The 21,303-nt window shown below is 44.7% G+C and overlaps 1 protein-coding gene across 1 annotated transcript in view; it reads right to left on the bottom strand.

The window, feature by feature from the left end:
• The window catches only part of LOC130483486 (solute carrier family 22 member 4-like), a 65,096-nt gene extending 50,508 nt beyond the window's left edge, over window positions 1–14,588 (bottom strand). The window contains exon 1 of the mRNA XM_056856251.1: window positions 14,192–14,588. Within this exon, the coding sequence (XP_056712229.1) occupies window positions 14,192–14,584 (393 nt within the window). The 5' untranslated portion in view covers window positions 14,585–14,588. The remainder of the gene's footprint in view (window positions 1–14,191) is intronic.
• Between the last annotated feature and the right edge of the window lie 6,715 nt (window positions 14,589–21,303).

Below are 21,303 nucleotides of genomic sequence, written 5' to 3'. Positions count from 1 at the left end.
AAAGGTGACAGGAAGACAGTTTATTCCTTTGAAATGTGGTATTGGAGGAGAGTTTTACTGATACTGTGGACCGCCAAAAAAGACAAATAAGTGGGTTCTAGATGAAATCAATCCTGAACACTCCCTTGAAGCTAAAATAAACTGAGAAGACAAGACGCACTGGAAAAGAAAATAACGCTAGGAAAAGTTGAAGGCCCAACATGAGATCGATTGACTGTAAGAGCCTGTAATACGGAGATGTTCCACCAGGCATATGGTTGAGGCAGCAACGGTAAATAGAGCTGTTGGCCTTCCTTCTCTTTCCCTTCCCTTGTCTCCACCTCTGGGGATTTTTACCAATTAGATCATTTGACCTTCTGCTTACAACAGTTCTGGGCCCGCCTCACCTTTAGAAATATTTTATTATTATTATAGCAGGTTAAATTGGATGGCCTTCTTTTAATCTGTGAGTGTTACATGTGATGTTTTTTAACTTATGTCTTATTGTATGACAATTGCTGTTGGAAGCTGCCCTGAGCCCAGCCTGAGTTGGGAAAGGGCAGGGTATACGCTGAATAAAATAAAAATAAAATAAAAATCAATAAAGGCAGCCACAGCTCTCTGTTTGCAAGACCTGAGAAAAGCAACGGTGGGTTGTTTTGAAGGGCATTAATTCATAGGATCATCAGAAGTCGAAAGTGACTTGATGGCACTTAACACACACACACACACACACACACACAAGTTCAACAGCACCCAGATCTGTGATACCTGTGCAAATCCCTTGCATGCAACCATCACAACAGCAGTGGAGAAGCTACATACATACATCACATTTTGGAGCTAGAGCATTCTTGGCAGTGGATCCTCCCCAGGTCCAAAACATACTGCATCCAGTTCTTTGAAAAGAAGATATCTCCTGGCATCAAACAAGCAAACTGAAAAAGCAACATATGGACTGTACTCCACAAAACAGAAGCAACTGTATATTTAGAATGCTAAAAATTGGAGCCTTGGACACTTACCGTAGAGGCTCTTTCTCCTCTGAGGCGAAGGGCATCCTAAGAAGTGGGTTGTTTTCCCTCTCCATCCGGGTAGGCAGGACCAAAGACTTTGACTTACTGTCCCCTTTGGCGGGAAAACAGCCTGCAGGAAGCCAGTTATCGTCTAGCCTAGCTAAAACAGTACTATTGGAACACGGACTCTCAAGAATGATGCAAAAACTGAAAAACCTTGATGAAACAGACTCCGGAAAAAACATAAAGTATTCACTTGATACGTCACTCAGAAATTCTTTACCGTAAACTAATTAATTGGGATGGGCAGGATGCCCTTCGCCTCAGAGGAGAAAGAGCCTCTACGGTAAGTGTCCAAGGCTCCATTCTCCCCTGAGGCAAGGGCATCCTAAGAAGTGGGACTTTAAAGAGCTCCCTTATGGGTGGGTAACTTATTATTCCACTACATTTTGGAGCACTCTACGACCAAAGGCCGCTTGTGCTGAGGACCATACGTTAATTTCATAGTGTTTTACGAACATCGATACGGAAGACCACGTGGCCGCTCGACATATTTCCTCTATAGGGGCCTGCTTATCAAAGGCTGCTGATGTTGCCATGCTGCGGAGTGAATGGGCTGTGATTCCCCTTGGTAAAGGGGTACCGGTCAGTTTGTATGCCTCTGAAATACACTGTCTGAGGGTGTAACTAATAGAGGCCGCTGACATTCTTTTTCCTTTGGAAGGGTTTGATATCCCAATAAACATATAATCTGTTTGTCTAAACTCCTTTGTACGTTCTATGAATATACAAATAGCTCTGCGCAGGTCTAGAGAATGCCACCATTTTTCTTTGTCGCTTGATGGTGAAGGGCACAAAGAGGGAAGATTAATTTCTTGGGCCCTATGGAAATTAGAATTGATTTTAGGCTTGAACGTTGGGTCTGGTGTTAAAACCACCTTATCCTTATGGAATACGCAGAGGCCTGTCCTAATCGAAAGGGCTCTGAGCTCCGAAACCCGTCTAGCCGACGTGATAGCAGTTAGGAACAGTACCTTCATGCGGAGGTATTTAATAGGAACTGTCCTAAGTGGCTCGAAGGGGGGACCCGTTAAAGCTTTTAAAACCAGATTTAAGTTCCAGGATGGGAATCTGTGAATGACTGGTGGTTGAGTTTGTGACACTCCCTTTAAAAAGGCAGCAACGTGTCTATGATTTGAAATAGGAAGGCCATCTAAGAAAGGTAACACCGTAGATAGAGCGGTTACCTGTCTCCTTAGAGTCGAAGCTGAGAGTTTAAGTCGTACTCCCTCCTGTAGGAAATCTAGAATCTCGGATATAGAAGGTGAGAGAGGATTGACCTTTTTTCGTCTGGCCCATCTAACAAATGCTTTCCATGACGAATTATACATTCGTCTAGTGGACGGTCTACGGGCTTCTAGAATAGTATTAACTACTTCTATGGAGTACCCTTGATTTAAAAGAGATCGCCTTTCAAGTGCCAGGCGGTCAAACAGAACCATTGGGGGTCTGGGTGTTTCAGGGGACCCTGGTGTAGTATGGCTCTGCTCGGTGGAATCTGCCATGGATCCTGACAAGACATTCTTTTTAGATTCGCAAACCAAGGTCTGCGGGGCCAATATGGGGCTATGAGTATGACGTTGGCATGCTGTTGTTGAATTTTGCGGAGAACTTTGGGAAGAATGGGAATGGGTGGAAAGGCGTACAGGAGACCTTTTGGCCAATCACTCAGTAAGGCAACTGTGCCTTCCGCCTTTGGATGGAAAAATCTGGAAAAATATCTTGGTAGTTTGTGATTTTGTTCTGAGGCGAACAAGTCGAGAGTAGGGGTGCCAAATTTTTCTGAAACTAGATGAAATGTACCCTGGTCTAATTCCCATTCCCCTTTGTCGAGAGTTTGGCGGCTTAGCCAATCGGCCTGTACGTTGAGGGTCCCCTTGATATGTTCTGCCCGAATCGAGGGGATGTTCATCTGGGCCCATGAGAAGATTTTGGCCGCCAGGGAGGAGGATCTGGAGCCTCCCTGCTTGTTCAGATACACTTTCGTGGAAATGTTGTCCGTTCTTATAAGTATGTGATGATTTTTGATTTTTGGAGCAAATTCCCGTAAGGCAAGATTTACTGCTCTGAGCTCCAGTAAATTGATGTGAAGTGTCATTTCCGGAGGGGACCATCGTCCCTGGGCTAGGTGTTCCCCTAGGGTGGCCCCCCAGCCCGTTAGACTGGCATCTGAGAATATTTGTAGAGGCTCCTCGTGTATGTACTGTGTTTGTTTGTATAGGTTCGCTGGGGAGGACCACCAACGTAGGCTCTGTTTGACCTGTGGGGAAATAACTATCGTTTTGATTCTTTTTCTGGAAATGTCTGTCTGATGGGGACTCAACATCCATTGCAACGGTCGTGATTGGAATCTGGCCCATGGTACTACAGCGATGCACGATACCATCAGACCCATGAGTTTGGCTAAGGTCATCAGTCTGGCTGTTCTCTGTCTGACTATGGATAGAGAAAGTGTGACAATCTTGTCCACTCTTTCCTTGGTTAAGGAGATGGAATTGGATACTGAGTTGATCTGAACTCCTAAGTGGGTGGCGGTTTGTGATGGTATCAGGGAGCTTTTTTAAGTATCCATGCTCCTGGAGAATTTGAATAACTCTGGCCGTGTGACGTTTGGATAGGTCCAGAGTCGGGGCGCAGATCAGGATATCGTCCAGGTACGGATGTACCTGGATTCCTTCCTGTCTGAGGACGGCTATGACCGTTACCAATGTCTTGGTAAAGACTCTGGGGGCGGAAGTAAGGCCAAAGGGGAGGGCCCTGAATTGGAAATGATCATTTCCATAGGCAAAACGAAGGAAACGTTGTGGGAAGGGTGGACCAGAATATGGAGGTAGGCCTCCGTCAGGTCCACGGCCGTCAAGAAAGTGCCAGGGAGAAGGGACTCCACGGTAGATTTGACCGTCTCCATGCGGAAGTGTTTGTGGGCCATCCTCTTGTTGATGTACTTGAGGTTGAGGATGGCCCGCCAGTCCCCGTTTTTCTTGGGGACTGTAAAGAGTATACTCCCTGGCATTTCTGGAGGACCGGAACCGGTTCTATGGCCTTGATTTGGAGTAGATGTTGTATTGCTTTCAGCGTAATGTTGTGTTTCCCTGACCTGGAAGGGATTGGGGATCTGAGAAAACGATCTGTAGGATAGGTTGAAAACTCTAGAAGATAGCCTTGAGTTATGATTTTGGAGACCCACTTGTCCGGGTTGGACAGAGTCCACCTCGCAGCAAACTGTTGGAGTCTCCCCCCTACCTGGGAATGGTTGGCGCCACTGTTGATTGGTTTTGGTAAACTTGTCTCCCCTGTCTTGTCTGGACTGGGGTCCCTGGCCTCTCTGGAATCTACCTCCTCTTCTGAAAGGTCGAGTGCCCCAGGAACCTCTAGATGGTCCCCAGGATCCTCTCCGAAAGTCAGCTCTAAATCTGGTAGATGGTCTAAAGGAACGAAAGGACTGAAAAGGAGATCTCTGATCCTTTTTTAGCTGCATAGGCATAACCTGTTTTTTATCTTTGGATTCTATAAGAATACTATCTAGTTTTTCACCAAACAAACGACCTTCTTTTACCGGGTATGACATCAAGGAGGTCTTGGCCTTAAGGTCAGCCGGCCAAACCCTTAGCCACAGGGCTCGTCTGAGGGCGGTGACCGAGGCCATTGATCTAGCTACAAACGACATAGTGTTGAGTGAAGCATCTGCCATGAGTGAGGTAGCATTGAGTACTCTCTCCAGACCTCCGAGTGCCCTAATGTTATCCTCAGGAACCAGCTGTATAATCTTTTTGATCCATAGGTATGATGCTCTGGCGAATATGGATGTGGTGGCGCTGGCCTGAATCGCTAATGCAGAAGCCTCATGAGCCTTCCTTGCTAAAAAGTCAGAGTTTCTATCCAATTGGTCCCTTAGGGTCCCTGCACCATGCTCTGGCACTAGGCCTGGTGATTGGAGATCCACTATCGGTGCGTCCACTAGTGGCACTTTTAGCATCTCCATGGCATGAGGTGCCAGTGTGTATAATTTTTTAACATTAGGAGGGACCTGTTTGTTAGATGAAGGCTTGTCCCATTCTTCCCTGACTGCCCTTTGAAAAAATTCAGGGAAAGGGACCGAGTTAGTGTGAGGTTGCTGTCTGGGAAAAACCTCTTTAACTCCCTGCTTCCATTTTGATTTGGGCTCCTCTGAGGAATCCGTCTCCTCATTTAGGTCTAAAGCCAGAATGGCTTTTGCCAACAACCCCTGGTAATCCTCCCTGAGAACAGTCTATTATGTTGTTCAGTAGGCTGGAGGAATTCTTTGTCCGAGTCAAACTCACCCTTCTCTTTTTCTTCCCCCTCCTCATTCTCTCCATCTTCCACCTTTAGAGAAGAAGAGGTAGACTTGGAAATATTTGCCAAGGAGTCCCCAGTGTTAATAATAGGTGCCTTCATGGCTGCCTTAGTGGGCCAAGAGGATAATCTAGGGATTGCTGATGAACCAGGCTCCACTGATTTTTCAATATTAGGTCTAACCATTGGTGGGGGGGGGAGTCCCGAGGGGGGGGAATACCCGGAGCCATCCAAGGATTAGGGGGCAAACGCGGCTGGTAAGCTTGAAAGGCTAACCACTGGTGCTGCAGGGCACAGTTAATAAGGTCATCTGCATTCTCCCAAGATAAAAAATGGCCGCCCGCCGCCGGCTGAGGGGGGGGTGCCATCTCCCGGCGGAAAAAACCCCTTGCCGCTGTGTTACCAGTCACCGCCGCTGACTCTGGAGCCGCCTGGACGCTGGGAACCGGATTTTGCGTCTTGCAAGAAGAGGCGAGCGAGGTCCGCTCGGCTTTCCTCCCGGCTTTTTGATCGGGGCTTAGCTTAGTGCCGCGTTTCTTTTTCTTAGCGCCCTGGTGCAGCGGCGCGGCTTTTCGCTCCTTTTTTATTTTAGGCTGCACCCGGGACGGCCCCTCAAGCGGCGGTTCAGCAGGCTGCGGCAGAGTCCCTAAGGGTCCGCAATCGTGGCCGTTGGGAGAGCCGGTCGTCTTGTGGGAGGTTTGCACCAGCCCACTTTGATAGTCCTTTTCAGAGAGGAGGTTGTCCTCCCTGATTACAATGGCGTCGGCCATTTTGAATTCCCCTCAGCTCTAAGCCGAAAGGAATACTCACACACTGGGGAGGGGTAGGAAGGGAACAAGTAGGGAACGACAACGAAGAGAAACAAATACACGACTTACTATCAGAATCGGACAGGGTGAAAAAGACAAACACAATCTCTCCTAACTACACCTATGGATTGAGAAGCACGGAGCTGTGCGAAATCTGCTGCTCTACCCGTGGAGGCAGGACAAAGACTGGTTTCCTGCAGGCTGTTTTCCCGCCAAAGGGGACAGGAAGTCAAAGTCTTTGGTCCTGCCTACCCGGATGGAGAGGGAAAACAACCCACTTCTTAGGATGCCCTTGTCTCAGGGGAGAATGATCGAGTAGAAATATTCTAAAAACATCAGTGGGAATGTATGTGCTTTCCAGCACAAGCATGTCTTCTGAGCAGAAGCTCAACATTTTGGTATGTGGAACAAACTGTGCTTGGCCAGATGATGTGACTGAATTCTTCATCGTGCTTTCGATTAATCAGTTTTTACTCTTCACCAGGAGTGGTCAATTGAAAATTAAATGCAAAAGTTAAGACCCAGTGCTAGGAGTGCTGAGATAATAAGTAACATTTGACCAATGAGAGGATATGCATACACTTTGTGAGCCAAGTAGGAAAATTACATCACAATGATAGATAGGCAGACATTCTGCAGTTAAGCAAAAGACAGAAGCAAGTTAGTTCTGATTAGTTTTGATTAATGCTTGGTTGCTGGTGCAAATGCAAGTAAACCTTTTAAACCTTTGGCTGTATTCAAAATAAATTATGGTGTCAGCAGGATGGTTTCATATACTACAACAGATATCCAGTCCAGAGGAAACACTGACCCTGTGGGGAAGGTCTAATTCAGGATCTAGACATGCAGCCTGTGCTGTGGCCATCTCCTCAAGGTACAGCTGAACGTGGCACCAACCCTCTGCTGGGGCAGGGGGGCAGTTAAAATAGTCCACCAATGGAGACTTGTGGATCCCACTGGATTCCAGTATGCTCTTGGGGGATTTTAGGATCCCAGATGATAGTTCTGTTGAGGCTGCAGTGGGAACCTGGAATGCAAAACCTGTGCAAGTTATTAACAGGGTTGTTTCCATCGTCCTCTCCCACTTTTGAGGCAACCTCTTGCCCCTTGGTTTACCATAGAGTTGGGTGAATTGAAGAGGTCAGAAAGATGTCTAGAGAGGTGTCATTGGAAAACTCTGTACTGTGGATCGCTGTTCATTCTGGTTGCTGAAACCTTATAAGGATCGCATCAAATACCTCTTGATTTCCATCATATATCAGTCAGTAACTCAAGACTCCTTTCCTCAGCCATTGTAAGAGAAAGTATCTGTCCTCCACTTTAAAAACCTCCATGAAAGAAGCCAATTATCATCCAGTCTCTATTTTGCCCCTTCTAGGCAAAGGCGACTGGGGAGTGGTTGCAGAACAGGTTTTTCTGGATGACTCTTCTGCCCTAGAGCCCTTTCAGTGGTTTCAGGTTAGGCTATGGAATGGAGAAAGCACTGGAGGGTTTAGCTGACAATCTCAGTTTGAATACTAACAAGAGCTATACATCCTTGTTGCTCTTAATGGATTTATTGGCTGCCTTTGATATTGGGAAATATATGCTACTTTACTGAGACTTTACTGAGACATTTGGAGGTAGATGTACGTGAGGGGGTGTCATCTGGGACAGCTGCCTGCTTGGGGCTTGGTCGGCTAATTTATAATTTGATAATTTTGTATGGCCCGCGAATGATGTTATAAATATCCAAATGGCCCTTGGCAGAAAAAAGGTCCCCCCCCCCCCCGGTTTAAATCTTTCCTTAGTGATGAGGCTCAGAAGGTTGCTGTTGGTGATTAGCTTTCATCAGTGTGGGACCCACACTATTTAATCTCTATATAAAGCCCTTAGGAAAAATCATTCATTGTTTGGTGCTGGGTATCATTAATAAGCGGACAACTCCCAACTATGTATATATTTTTTGCCCAAATCACCCACCGTGGTTTTAGAAGTGATTCTCCCCTTCTCCATTTCATCTTCACAACAACCCTGTGATGCAGGTTAAGCTGAGGGTGTGTGACTGGTCAACATCCACCCTGCAAGCTTCCATGCCAGAGTGGGGATTCAAATCTGGGTCTCCCAGAGCAGCGCATCAAGCAAGCAAGCAAGCAAGCAAGCAAGCAAGCAAGCAAGCAAATAAATAAATATGATCCTTAGATGAAGCTACTTTTTAAAAAGAGGCCTGCAATCAATAGAGTGGAATGTTCAGTTCATAATATTAATAATCTGATAACTGCCCTGACCTGCATACCCCTAGGCTAGCCTGATCTCATCAGATCTCAGAAGTTAAGCAGGGTTGGCTCTGGTTAGTATCTGGGCAACCTCCAAGGAACACCAGAGTCGTGACGTGGAGGCAGGCCATGGCAAAACCACCTCCAAACATCTCTTGCCTTGAAAACCCTACGGGGTCACCATAAGTCAGCTGTGACTTGACGGCACCAAAATAATAATTTAAAAAACCTAACCATCACGACTAATTAACATGTGGTGCAAAGTTTTGTTATTATTGTTGTTGAAGATGTAATCCACTAATATTTCAGAACAAAACTCAGTTTCTAACATAGTTTTCATAATGATCATAGTAAGAGTAAACATTTTAACACACAAAATGGCACAAAACAAAATCAGAAATATATCTTTCTGGTCCTCTTTCTCTCTGTTAGAAACTTTAATAAATATGTAAGCAAATACAGTGTTAAAAATGAGTTGGCAGTGCCAGTGATTTGAAAACACAACAACAAAGCCTTTATGATGAACTGAAATATGACAGAGCTCCAGAAAAACAAAGCACATCTGCCTTAGACTAAGAACAACATTCATTAGCCTAAACTTAACAAGCAAGCACCCAGGGTGGCTGCCTTGGGCCAAACAAATAACAAATAAATAACCAACGTTAATTTTCTGGAACCCTGTATGAGAGTAAACACGGACACAAGGATTAAGTCAGGGAGGCAGAGTGGAAAACTAAGACAATAGTAATTCAAGGCACATAGAGAAAAATCTGCAAGCCTATATATATTTACCTATTTTCGTTTAACAGATAACCGAATTGTTTTAAAAACTTTAAACCCTTTGAACAGGCAGTCCTTCCTGAGCTTCATTTCTAATTTTTTCATCTTTGCTTCTTAGAATTACATGGGTTTTTGAAACAAAAAGATTTGAAAAGCTTGTGAGAAAGTGACTAAACAAGACAGAACCAAGCCCCAAGGACTGTCAAATGCTGAAACAATCCAGTTGAAAGGAGATAACATTTTATCTTGTCCATGCTTTCTGTCAGATGGCCTTGAAACAGTGAACTAAGAGCTGCTATGTAGAGTACTTGCTGTATTAAGATTTGTTGCAGAAGTGTATGCTTTTTGCATGTGTGTGTATATTTAATGTCCTGTGGAAATATCACTTAATACTGTGGTCCTCTGGAGCACAGTAACAAAGACCAATCTTATGCAAGTCTTAAACTTCAGAAATGAACACTGAAAAGCAGCTCTAAACCATCATGTGCTGAAAATGACTGTAGACAAGCATCTCTATGCCATGGTTCACATATGTGCACTTGGAAGCTCAAATCATGATTTGGACTCTGAACTACATGATGTGTGAGATGATATCTGAAATGAATCATATTCAGTGAGGGGTACTGCTAACTAAATTAGCATAGGATTATAGCTTTAGCTCTTTAGAAGAGGATGCAAGAATTCCTTCCTTCTTGCATTACATTAATTCCATTAGCAGGTATTAGCAGTACAAGTACATGGGGTGTGCAATTCTCTGGAACACTATTTTTTTTTTAATTTAAAAAAATTATTAGTTGCCTTCCTACCTTGCGGAACTCAAGGCAGCTTACAGTGTAAATAAAATATAACAATTATTAAAAACACATAAAAGATCACAATTTAAAATCCCAATTAGAACTGGCAATAAATAAAAACTAAATTATTCAAATACAGTCCTAAATAAAACTATCTTTAGCTGCCTCCTGAAGATCGAAGGTGAGTGGCCAGGCATACCTCCCTGGGTAGGTTATTGTATAACTGTGTGTACGTACTTCTAAGTAATGTTCTTTTAATGTAATCTGTTTTAACCGATTTTGTAATTCTGTTTATGGTATACTGATGTAAATGCCTAATAAAGGTAATGATGATGATGTATAACTGTGGGGCTGCCACTGAAAAGGCCCTCTCTCATGTGCCCACCAGACCAGCTTCTTTGATTGGTGGGACATTCAATAGGGCCTTTCCCTGTGATCTTAATTCCCAGGCAGGAATGTATTTCATTTTATGGTAAGCTTGGTTTAGATGTTGTACTCAACAATAAAAATGTATGTACTTGATCTTTTCTTTCACTGCAGCATATTATGAAAGAATTAAGACTTGATAGTATTTTTCATGTCAAATGAAAAGGAATTTAGGAAAGGGGTATTGAGGAAAATAGGTCACGTGAGTTGCTCGGGAAGCCCGGGTTTAGAACGATCATTTTTCTGAGATCACAGTTCCTGAGATTCTACTTGAATCTAAAGATAAATGTTCTTGCAAGGCTAATTTTTCAGAAACCCAAATTTGTGCACAGACTTAAGTATGTGTCTGTGACTACAGAGCACATGAAAATTCAGAATTCCCACATGTTCTCTAGCATAGTTCCATACATCAACCCAGTATACAAATAGTTGTAGTTGCTTTTCTATGCTTCTGTGAAAAGTGTAAAAGGAAGTAAAGGCCATTTCAGCATTTCTCAGACTGTTGTCCAGGGATCTTGGGGGTCCACGAGTTTTTGTAAGGACAAACCAGCAGACTAAAGTAAAAACTAAGACTCCTGGATTTTCTAGGAACGGAGGGGGCAGGGACACTCCACTTAAGGAATCAACTTCCCCCACTATTGGAGGGTGGGAGCTTGTACAGTTGCTGACACCTACAATCACCTAGCTTCCAAATTACCTCAGACCATTAGGCCATTTGAGTGGTTTCTGGGAACCAACAGCCCAGATCTAGGAACTCTAACTGTGCAGCATTAAGTAGTTACAGTCCTAACGCAGTTATCAAAAGTATTTCAGGTATAAAATTCCAGCACAAAAGATTTCAATATAGAGAGTTGCCCCTCAGTTTTCAACTGAATACCAGAAGCTCAGGTTTGGTGTGAAGCTGGTTTTTCTCTATTTTTATGAACTGCTCCAAGTTTTTCTAAACTTCTTATCTCTATTCAGCCGACTCTATTTTGCAGTTATTCCCTCCAATCAAGGGGCAAGATTGTTTAGAAGTTGGGTCATGCTTTTTTTAGTCATGACCCTACAGAACAGTAAGCTTCTAAGACCTGACCCTGCAGGTCATGGGCAGAGAAGAAACATATTTTTTCTTAAAGTTCATTTTAAAAATTTGATATGGGTCACATTGTTTTGAAGGTATAAGATAATGGAAGCCTCCAAAGGACATATGTCGCTTGCTGCTCACATTTTGAAAAAATAGTCTCTCTGGTGTGTGCCAAGAAGGAAGAATTCAACAAAGCATGTTTAATCAAAAAGGTAGCATTCCGGTGCTGAAGTTTGTATAGGGGGAAAAAAGAAACAAGGAACTAACCTTTATAAAGTTATTACAATATTGTTGATGTACACCACAGCATATGTTCTCCTGACACCTGCACAAGCATTCCACACAGCAATCACAAAAGCAACTAATAGAGGGGGAAGAAACACATTTCTCCTGGTACAAAATATTATGTTTTTAGTGGTGGGAAAATCTGCACAAGAATTCTGTCTGCTCTCTCTCCTTTTCTGAATGGTAAACAAAATGGTGAGAGAAGGAAGGCCAGGAAAATATTTGCTGAACATTCATCTCATCTTGCTGAAAGGAGCTACAAGGATTCTTAAAACTGTGGTCCACAAGCTACTGGTGAGTGATGCTATAAAGTGGCCCACAAGACAATAAAAATTAATCTGTGCGTATTTGTTTTATAATATTTGTAATAATATTTGGTTCTGTTCACCAAAATGTGTCTGTTAAAGGCCATTGCTTAGGAGGGTTATGTTTGTGTTGGGATGAGGAGGCTCCAGCAGATAATTAAGGCCTGAAGATTGAACAATCACAGCTTATTTTCTCATCTTTGTCTCTAGGTATGAATAGTTACGGTAAGTCTTTACTAAACTGTCTTTGCTTCAGTGTATCTGAATTTAAATTTGGAGGACTTTCAAGGAGCTTCCTACATGGCATTCGGCAGGCACCCAGAAACTGTCCAGCCCTGCTCTGTGGTATACTCGAACAGCATGAACTGGCTTAACATGCCGCAGAAATCTGTTAAAAGTAACTGAAGTCTGATAAACTATTTAAACGCCAGTCAATTTTGAGCGAGTCTCGTGGTACAGAGTGGTAAACTGCAGTACTGCAGTCAAAGCTCTGTGCACAACCTGAGTTTGATCCCAACAGAAGTTGGTTTCAGCTAGCCGGCTCAAGGTTGACTCAGCCTTCCATCCTTCCAAGGATGGTAAAATGGGTGAAGTGTAGACGACTGGGGAAGGCAATGACAAACCACCCCATGAAACATAGTCTGCCTAATAAACGAGATGTCATGTCACCCCATGGGTCAGAAATTGGTAAATTACCTTACCAATTTCGGCTCTTTTCTTTGAAGGAGCTGTTTGAACAGGATAATTGCTTGTGGTATTGAGACTTTGTGAGAAAGAGAATAAGAAAGCAACTAGGACCTGATGTTATCTCTAGACTATTTTATGCCTGAGTTGCTGAACATTACTATCAGCTCTAGCCTAGATTAAAGCTGTAATTTGGCATTAAAAACTGACAAATAATTACTGATGCAATTCGACCTGATTTAACTAGCATGCTAGAAATCTATCTACACCACACTCCACTCAGCAACTATTAAACATAATCTGGGCTGCAAGTGGGGATCAGAGAGGGTCTCTATGCAACTCCTGGCAATAGCTGATTTCAGGGCCTCTTAACCCCCCCTTTTTAAAGGACTGTGCTTAATCTGTGGATAACGAAGGTCCTAAAAAGATTCCAGGGTGCTATTTATTGACCTAATACAAGAAACTTTACAAGTTTTCCATGTCTGAATTCAGGTGACTCCTTGAAAGAAGCAGGACCAACTCGGCGCACAAAAATTCGTGTGCGTGCGCACAAAGCTTTTGATGACCCAATTATCAATTTATGCTGCTCGAGATCAATGGATCAAGGCGCTTCTAAGGGGTAAAAGGAAAAGCAATTATCCGTGGACTTCCACCCACGGTTCGTCAGTCAACATCACCAAGGACACAACGCCTCGCAATGGATGCAATTCTCAGCGCGAGGCGGCATCAAACGACAGTTAGACCGGGGGCCGAAGATTTCCCGGACTGGATCACTGAACGGGATCCTCCTTTTCCGTTGGGCCCTCCGCGCACAGATGCGCGCATCACCAGTGAGTAACGTCCGTAGACATTTCTCTCTCAGGCATGCAAACGCCCACAAACAAAACAACGTTTTCTCGCTGCAAGTGCGTGGAAGGCGGAGACCGCTGCCCATCCGCTTCCAAGATTTCAAGCGCACAGAGAGCGGCCGAGGAGCGCGAGACAAAGCGCCTCCCCGGCCTTGCCCATCCCAACCGTCCCCTGCAAAGCGTTGCAGCCAGTCCATGCCCGCCCTGCAGAGCCCGTGCCAGGCTCCGTCCCCTCTCCCTTTTCTCGACGGGGGGGGGGCGGCGGCCTCCCCGCTGAACTGAGACCGCCACGGCGCAGGTGGCGGCCCGGGCGCAAGAACCGCCGCTCCCGGACCCCGTCCCAGGGCATCGTCTCCCCTCGGAGCGCTCCGCAACAGGGCCCTGGCCAGGCCCCTCCTTCCTTGGCACCCTACCTACTCCATTTTCTCCACGCCAGCGCCGCTCGCCTCGCGCCCCCGTCTCTCCTCTGCAGCGGCGGCGCTCCGGCCCTTCCTCCGCCCCGCCCCCCCCCCCCGCTCTCTTTTTCCCGCCTGGCCGGCCGGCCGGCGGCGGACGCAGGCCCCTCCTTACCTCGGAGACGATGGTGGAGAGGTAGGGGTCGCGGCTGTACTCCCAGCCGTCCAGGCACTCCTCCTGCTCCACCTGGCTGAGGTTGACGTCGCGGCCGGGCCGGAGGTCGAGGGCGGAGAAGTTGGCCAGGCTCGCCAGGCGGTAGCGGCGGCACCGGCTGGGCACCTGCCGCCCCTCGTGCTCCTCCAGCGGGATGCTGGCGTTGAGCCACTCGCCGCTCAGGTTGGCGCCGGCCGGCACCCGGCAGCGGTGCTCCGGCGTGGCGGCCAGGAACACGGCGGACATGCCGTTGAAGCCGTTGGGGATGATGCTGGCGCTGAGCAGGAAGAAGATGAGGCGCTGGAAGGGGCCCCACTCGCCCAGGAAGGCGATCAGGTCGTCGTAGTCCCGCATGGCAACGGCGCGGCGCGGTCTGGGCAGCGGCTGGCGCGCGGCGCCCTCCCGGCTGGCCCTGTCATCCCTCCGGGGGCGGGGCCACCCCCCCGGCCGACTCCGCCCTTCCCGCGCCCAGACGCCAACCCTGGCGGGGACATGCGGGGGGGGGGGGGGAAACCTTCGCCCCAACGGCAGGCGGCTTTCGCGCGCGCTTGGGGGTTTGCACGCAGCCGGGCCGCCCGCCCGCCCGCCGACCCGTCTGGCGGGAAATGGGCCGCCGCGTCGACGCACGGGCCTGTGTGGCGAGGGCCGTCTTCTGGTTATTGTTTACTGCTAGGACCAAATCTGGCAAAGAAGAGCCGTTAGGTCACCATTCTGGAGAGGAATTTGCGCTGGCTGTCGGTGCGGTTTCCAGAGGCAAAAATAATCCCTGAGAAGTCACTCCAGGAGGAATTGTAAGGAAAACAATCTTGCATAATTGTAATTATGAAATTGTAAGGAAAACATTGGTTCTTGCAGGTTATCCGGGCTGTGATGACCGTGGTCTTGGTATTTTCTTTCCTGGCGTTTCGCCAGCAGCTGTGGCAGGCATCTTCAGAGGCGTAACACTGAAGGACAGTGTCTCTCAGAGTCAAGTGTGTAGGAAGAGTAATGTATAGTCAGAAAGGGGTTGGGTTTGAGCTGAGTCATTGTCCCAACCCCTTTCTGACTATATATTACTCTTCCTACACACTTGACACTGAGAGATACTGTCCTTTAGTGTTATTCCTCTGAAGATGCCTGCTACAACTGCTGGCAAAACGTCAGGAAAGAAAATACCAAGACCACGGTCACACAGCCCGGATAACCTGCAAGAACCAATGAACTCTGACCGTGAAAGCCTTCGACAATATTTTGTAAGGAAAACAATTCTGCAGTTTTGCCACAGACTAGGAGAAATTAATTCACAAAAGAGGTCCAACGTGCTGGGTGTTGCTGCTTTTGTGTATCCTTGAAAATAGTGAACTTGGCACCATGCTGCTAAAGCGGCTTCCTTCTCTCTTCAAACGTTTCTAGGACCTTAGACCCGGAGTCCCCAATCTTTTTGAGCCTGCAGACGCCTTTGGAATTCTGATACAGGGTGGTGGACACAACTGCAGAATGGCTTCTGCAGGAGGTGGTGCCAAGCGCAAAAATGTATGCCACAGAGGGTGGAGCCAATTTGAAAGGAGGCGGGGCCAACCACAAAATGTCAGGGAGTGAGGTTATGCAAAACTCTAGTAAAAACTCTTCAATATTTCGGATAGAAGCTGTGTTTATTATTTTGAAATATTTTCTTGCATTACCTTCAGTCACACAGTAAATATTCCTGTGCTGTGGCGATGGGAGCAACCAACACAATGTGTGTTTTTTTAAATCTGGGCAGTCAATCAGAAACAGAAGCCCTGCTGTGCAGCAGGCTCACCTTGCTCTGCCCACTTTCTAAAAACACTTGGTGGGCATCAAGAAGAGGTGGCAGTGGGTGCCATGGCACCCACGGGCACCACACCGAGGGACCCTGTCTTGGACTGAACCCTGAGATCAGTCCAGCCTCCAGTGACAGGTTTGAATGCTGCATGAGATAATAGGTAACCATCCTTCCTTGCAAGGTAGGCCTGCACATTTTGGCTTGGGACTTTATTTGTTCAAAACTAGGGACGAAGGAGAGTTGGGTATACGTCGCTATGGAGGACAGGAACCTCCCATCGTCTGCTTTGAGTTGTCCTAGAGAGACAGCTCCAATAAGAAACTGAAGTTTTCACCCATGCTCAAAACCCCTGATATTTAGTCCAAGTATCTATGTACACCTTTGGGCAAATGAACTGTTAGCATCAGAAATGTATGTGAATAAAGGAATAGCTGTTTTTCAGTTCTAAATATTTCACTTACTTTTGAAATCTTAAACAAACTCCTGATATAAAAAGGATTAGTTTATTCAAGCTATCTCAATTATTGAATTATAATTATCTTACATCAGTCATATAGTTACATTTTGTATTGTTTCCTAAGACATAAGAGTGTTAAATACTACACAACGTGCAAGGGATACCTAAAAGTATACAAAAATAGCTGCCACAAAGAAATTTTAAAAATGGCTCGGAATAATTTTTCAAACTTTTTGTTTATATATTACATCACACGGAAAAAGTCAAATGGAGTGCTGGCACAATCCAGCCAAAGTTAAGCATTTTCAGATCTCATGGTTTTTGGTGGGAGAGTGGTATTGTGCATATTCTTAGCTTTTTAAGATGATCTCCGAGAAAAATGTTCTATCATATAGCTGACATAAATGCTACCTCAGACTGCTGTGTGTATATCAGGAGTATAATTACTGATCCAAGGTGAGCGGTATATGCCTGGGGTGCTTGCAGGCCCCAGTGAAGTCAGGAAATACAAAGTCCTGGAGTATGCACAGTCTTCCTTTTCCTTGTGCATCTCATTCCCTCCCTTTGATTAAGGGAGTAGAAAAGGAGTAGAGAACACCATTTCCATCCCTGGAAAGGAAGGCGAGGCCATGCCTATTATATAAGAGGAATGCACAACTCTGAAGTTTGAGTTTCTTATTCCATAAATTAATGATGCATTATGTGAAAAAGTGTTTATTTGGAGCGTGAGGACAGCTTTATATGTATGTTTTGCCATTCCCTGGGTGGAAACAACTCTGAGCCGGTCCTAATGCAGTGGTTTGTACTTTGACCTCATTTTTTAGTTTTCAGTCATTTTTCCACTGCAAGAAAAAAATCACTACAAAAAATGGCCATGCATGTCATCTTTGGATTGTTCTGAAGATATCGATACTTAAGGGAATTCGGAGGAAGCAATTATACCTTTTCAGAAGAACAATTAAATGAGCTCTGGTTCTTGTGGCTTCAGAACTAAACTACACTACTGTAGTAGGCATTCCTAGGGGGAGGAGTATGATGCTCTTCCTTTTCCTATAACTTCCAGCTGATGTATCTACAGCATCCAATTTTTCCCCTTTTTTGTGAGAGAGCATTCCAAAGAGATTGTAAAGAACGTGCTTAAACTCATATACTTTTTCAGCCTATCTGGCAGGACTGCAGGTGATCATGGAGACCAAGGAGTCTACACAAGTGTACCAGTACACTAACATTCTCTATTCTTTCTCCAAGAAATGCACAGTATGTATGTAAGTAATACATATCTTACTAGCCTTTTTTGAACATCTGGTGTTGACATATGGTCTCAGAGGAGTGACCTTGGAGTCTCGGCCCAGTTTGGGAATAATTTTTCTAGATTATAAGAACCCATTCTTGAAGGGCCGGTAGCTGCCTCCTCAGAGACAAAAAAAGACTTTAAAACATAGAAAAACAGGGAAAATGCCCCATTGCACAAAGCAATGCTACACTACAAAAAAAGCTGGTGCAGCCACACTGCTGCTAGAGAAGGCATTCCCAGGGTGAACAGGGTTAGGAAGCTGCCCAAAGGCAGCTGCGCCCCTGGGAACGCCTCCCCCCGCGCTGGCGCAGGCTTTCCCTTCCGGGAAATCCCTGCTGGCGTGGCTGCACTGGCAGCAGGGGGTGCCTCCTCATGGACGCCACTGTATTTGCCCCGGTGCCGGCATAGGTGCCACCTTATTCCGTGATAAAGTGGCACCTATGCTGGTGCAGGGTCATGATGGCTCCTAAGGAGCTTCGCCCGCGCTCCAGGAATGGGCTGCCCATGTATTCCTGAAATTATATTTCTGTTGCTATCCACATGACTTGTGAATGTGTCAGAACTTTAGAAAAGACAACTGTATGACTCAACCCCTTTTTCAGAAATCACTAGAAAAGTGTAATTTGTGATGAGAATAACCCCATAAATTCACATGCTCTCTCTCTCCTGCCTTCTTATGCCATGCTAATATTGAAGAGTTCCTGGTTTGCTAGAAACTGCAATTTCAACATTCAGTTCTGTCGCTTTAATACATTGCAGTTTGTTTCTTCATATAAGCCAGGATTCCAAACCACAATTTAGCCTGTAAGGCCAAGGACGTAGTGGCTTGTTATCATCCGATACAAATCACAATGTGTTTTGATGTCTGCATGCACTCTTAACTGTCCCATGAAATATCAGAACACTTCAGAAATCTGTATGTCATCTGAAGCTTTTCTTTCAATAATTTGTTTTCAAAGAAGAAAAATAAACATCAAGGCACTGTGATCTGCTGTCATCTTGAAACTAGAATAAAGCTGCCATCTATTCTGATTAGAGCAAATCAAAATTTGAGGGGAAATTACATGGGTTTCCCCCCGGAGGAAACCCAATTACTCATGTGGAATCAGGCGTTAAAACTTTCTGGACCTATACTCTGATTTAGGTGAGAAGAGAATAAACCGAGTATTCTCAAGTTTGCATCTTACTGGTAAAAATGTAATTTGTAATCTCCTTCATTTACATTACCTGTATAAGTGGATGACTCCTACATTTGAGAAAGCATATACACCGTGGGGAATGGCTTGGGGGTTGCAACAGTCATCTTGTGAGCATTCAAAGTCAAAGACTGTGTTCTAAGAAAAAAAATCACTGGTTTGGGGATCTTATTGCTGTAACACTTGAAAAGCAAATACTACAGGGAAAAAATCTTATTTCTTCCGATAACAACAGTATTGTTATAAAACGGATTGGCTTTAGTGCTGATCAGTCCACTTGCTATGAGGAATCCACAAGTTGGTTCTGTTCAGGGCCAAGTTACATAATACACTGTTCTTGGATCTGTTTCTGTGTCTGCCTTAGGTCTTGTGACGGAAACTGTGCCCTGGGAGCTCCTGGTTGACTTGAAACATTCTCAGGGTAACATTGTAGGGTAAAACTTAATTAATAAGCCTTTTAAATTAGGATTTGCAATTGGCAGCACATGAGAGGACTTTTCATGAGAAAAAGGTGCTGCCTCCTCCCTTTTTCCTTGCTCATCTTTTAACCTTTAAACTGCTCGGGACAGCTCTACAGGACAGAAGAAGAGGTATAATTTGAGAGAATTATTTCATGTACACACTGCTTGGTGTCACAGACGCTTCCCACCAGTGAACATTGTTGCACTAGCTTGCTGGGTGGCCTTGGGCCAGTCACACATTCTCAGCCTACCTCAAAGGGTTGTTGTGAGGATAAAATGGAGGAGAGAATGTTGTAAGCCACTTTGGGTTGCCACTAGGGAGAAAAAGGGGGTATAAATGAAGTAAATAAATATTAGTGTTTCATGCAGTAAACATGTAATTTATGAAGGGTAAATGGATGCTACGGGCAGCCAGATTGGCAGCAGCCCTCTTGGGTGTGCCCATTGCTCATGTAGACATGTGTTTGCTCCTTATGTTGATACTGCAGGAGATGGTGGCGTAACATCAACGTAGCTACAGCAAACATTTGAAGCCACTCTCAGTTTCTTCCTGTTCTGAAGTGGAAACTAATTAATTTAGGAAGATTTTTTAATTTGGAAGAAAGGGGGTTTCTCCTCTTATTTGTTACCTCCTCTCCTTTTTTCTACAGCCATTTTACATAGGTTAAAAAGATGTTGCAGTTGTTGAACTTGCCAGCAGGCCAGTAGTCCACCATTTACTTATTCCCTATTCCGGTCAAAAGAGTTATCGGCCAGAGCTTTAAAGCATACAAGTTCTTACAAAGTTAGTTGTTACTAGTGATGGGTTACCATATGGTAAGGAAAATGCTTTCATGCCCTGATTTGACAGCTTTAAACTTGTGTGGCCAAATTCTCTTCTCGGCCTTTTGGCTAAGATCAAGTGTGTGCGCGTGGTGTGTGGCAAAATTTTCCTTATGTGGTTGGATATTTGCAGATAATTGAAGTTATATGTAGAATCACAACCTGAAACTATCCGGCATGTACATATAATACATGCTGTGCAAAATCTCTCAGTTATTGGTACATGGACCTGTTTAACTGTCAGATTTTCCACTCATACCATGTTTGTTGTCACAGCATTTGTTAAAAGATTTTATTTTCTGTAAATGTGTGTCAAAGGCACAGTTTATTTAGCTTTAAGAAAAAAAGGAAGGGAACTGATCAGTCATGGCAACAAATTGCTATGGATTGTACTTATTTATGATGTGGTTTTTATCCTTTTACATTGTTGTAAACTGTTTCAGGCATGCATTATGGAGAGGTAGATAACATGACCTGTATTCTGCTTTGTTTCTAAGATCTCTAGTTTTTGAAATAACTGAAGTGCAAATGCCTCTACATATTTGCAGGCTCACTGAAAGCAAGCCTAATCAGAAGTAAAGATCACTGACTTCAGTAATTATCTTTAGAACTGCAGCTTTTCATATATATGTATTATACTTTCTGCTGAGTCAGTGTTGTCTTATACTGAACGCTGGCTAAAAGAGATAGGGCCTCAAGTAGTTTTCTAGAATTCCCGATAAACTCTGAGTCTTACATGCATGCTGTATCTTGTTGTGAGGCTCCTTAATAGTACTGAAATACAACCAAAACTTTCTTCACAGTATGAAGTATAAATTGAGATTCTACCTTCCTTATCCTTATAAATTAACTTTGGTTCCAATGTCAAAGGAACATACATAGCCACTCTATTGACTTTTCTTTTTTCATTACAGGATGTAAATAGTTTCCCTAATTTCAGATTCTCCAATCTTATTACATCCTTAGGTACCATATGTGTTTCCTGTAAACAAAAAATACTTGCCTTTGATTTTTGTAAATAGTAGAATACCTTTCTCCTCTTGTTGGGAGAATTCAAACC

This window comes from Euleptes europaea, chromosome 1 (assembly GCF_029931775.1).
Source record: "Euleptes europaea isolate rEulEur1 chromosome 1, rEulEur1.hap1, whole genome shotgun sequence".
NCBI classification, from domain to species: Eukaryota; Metazoa; Chordata; class Lepidosauria; order Squamata; family Sphaerodactylidae; genus Euleptes; species Euleptes europaea.
This window is presented reverse-complemented; position numbering and strand designations above follow the sequence as displayed.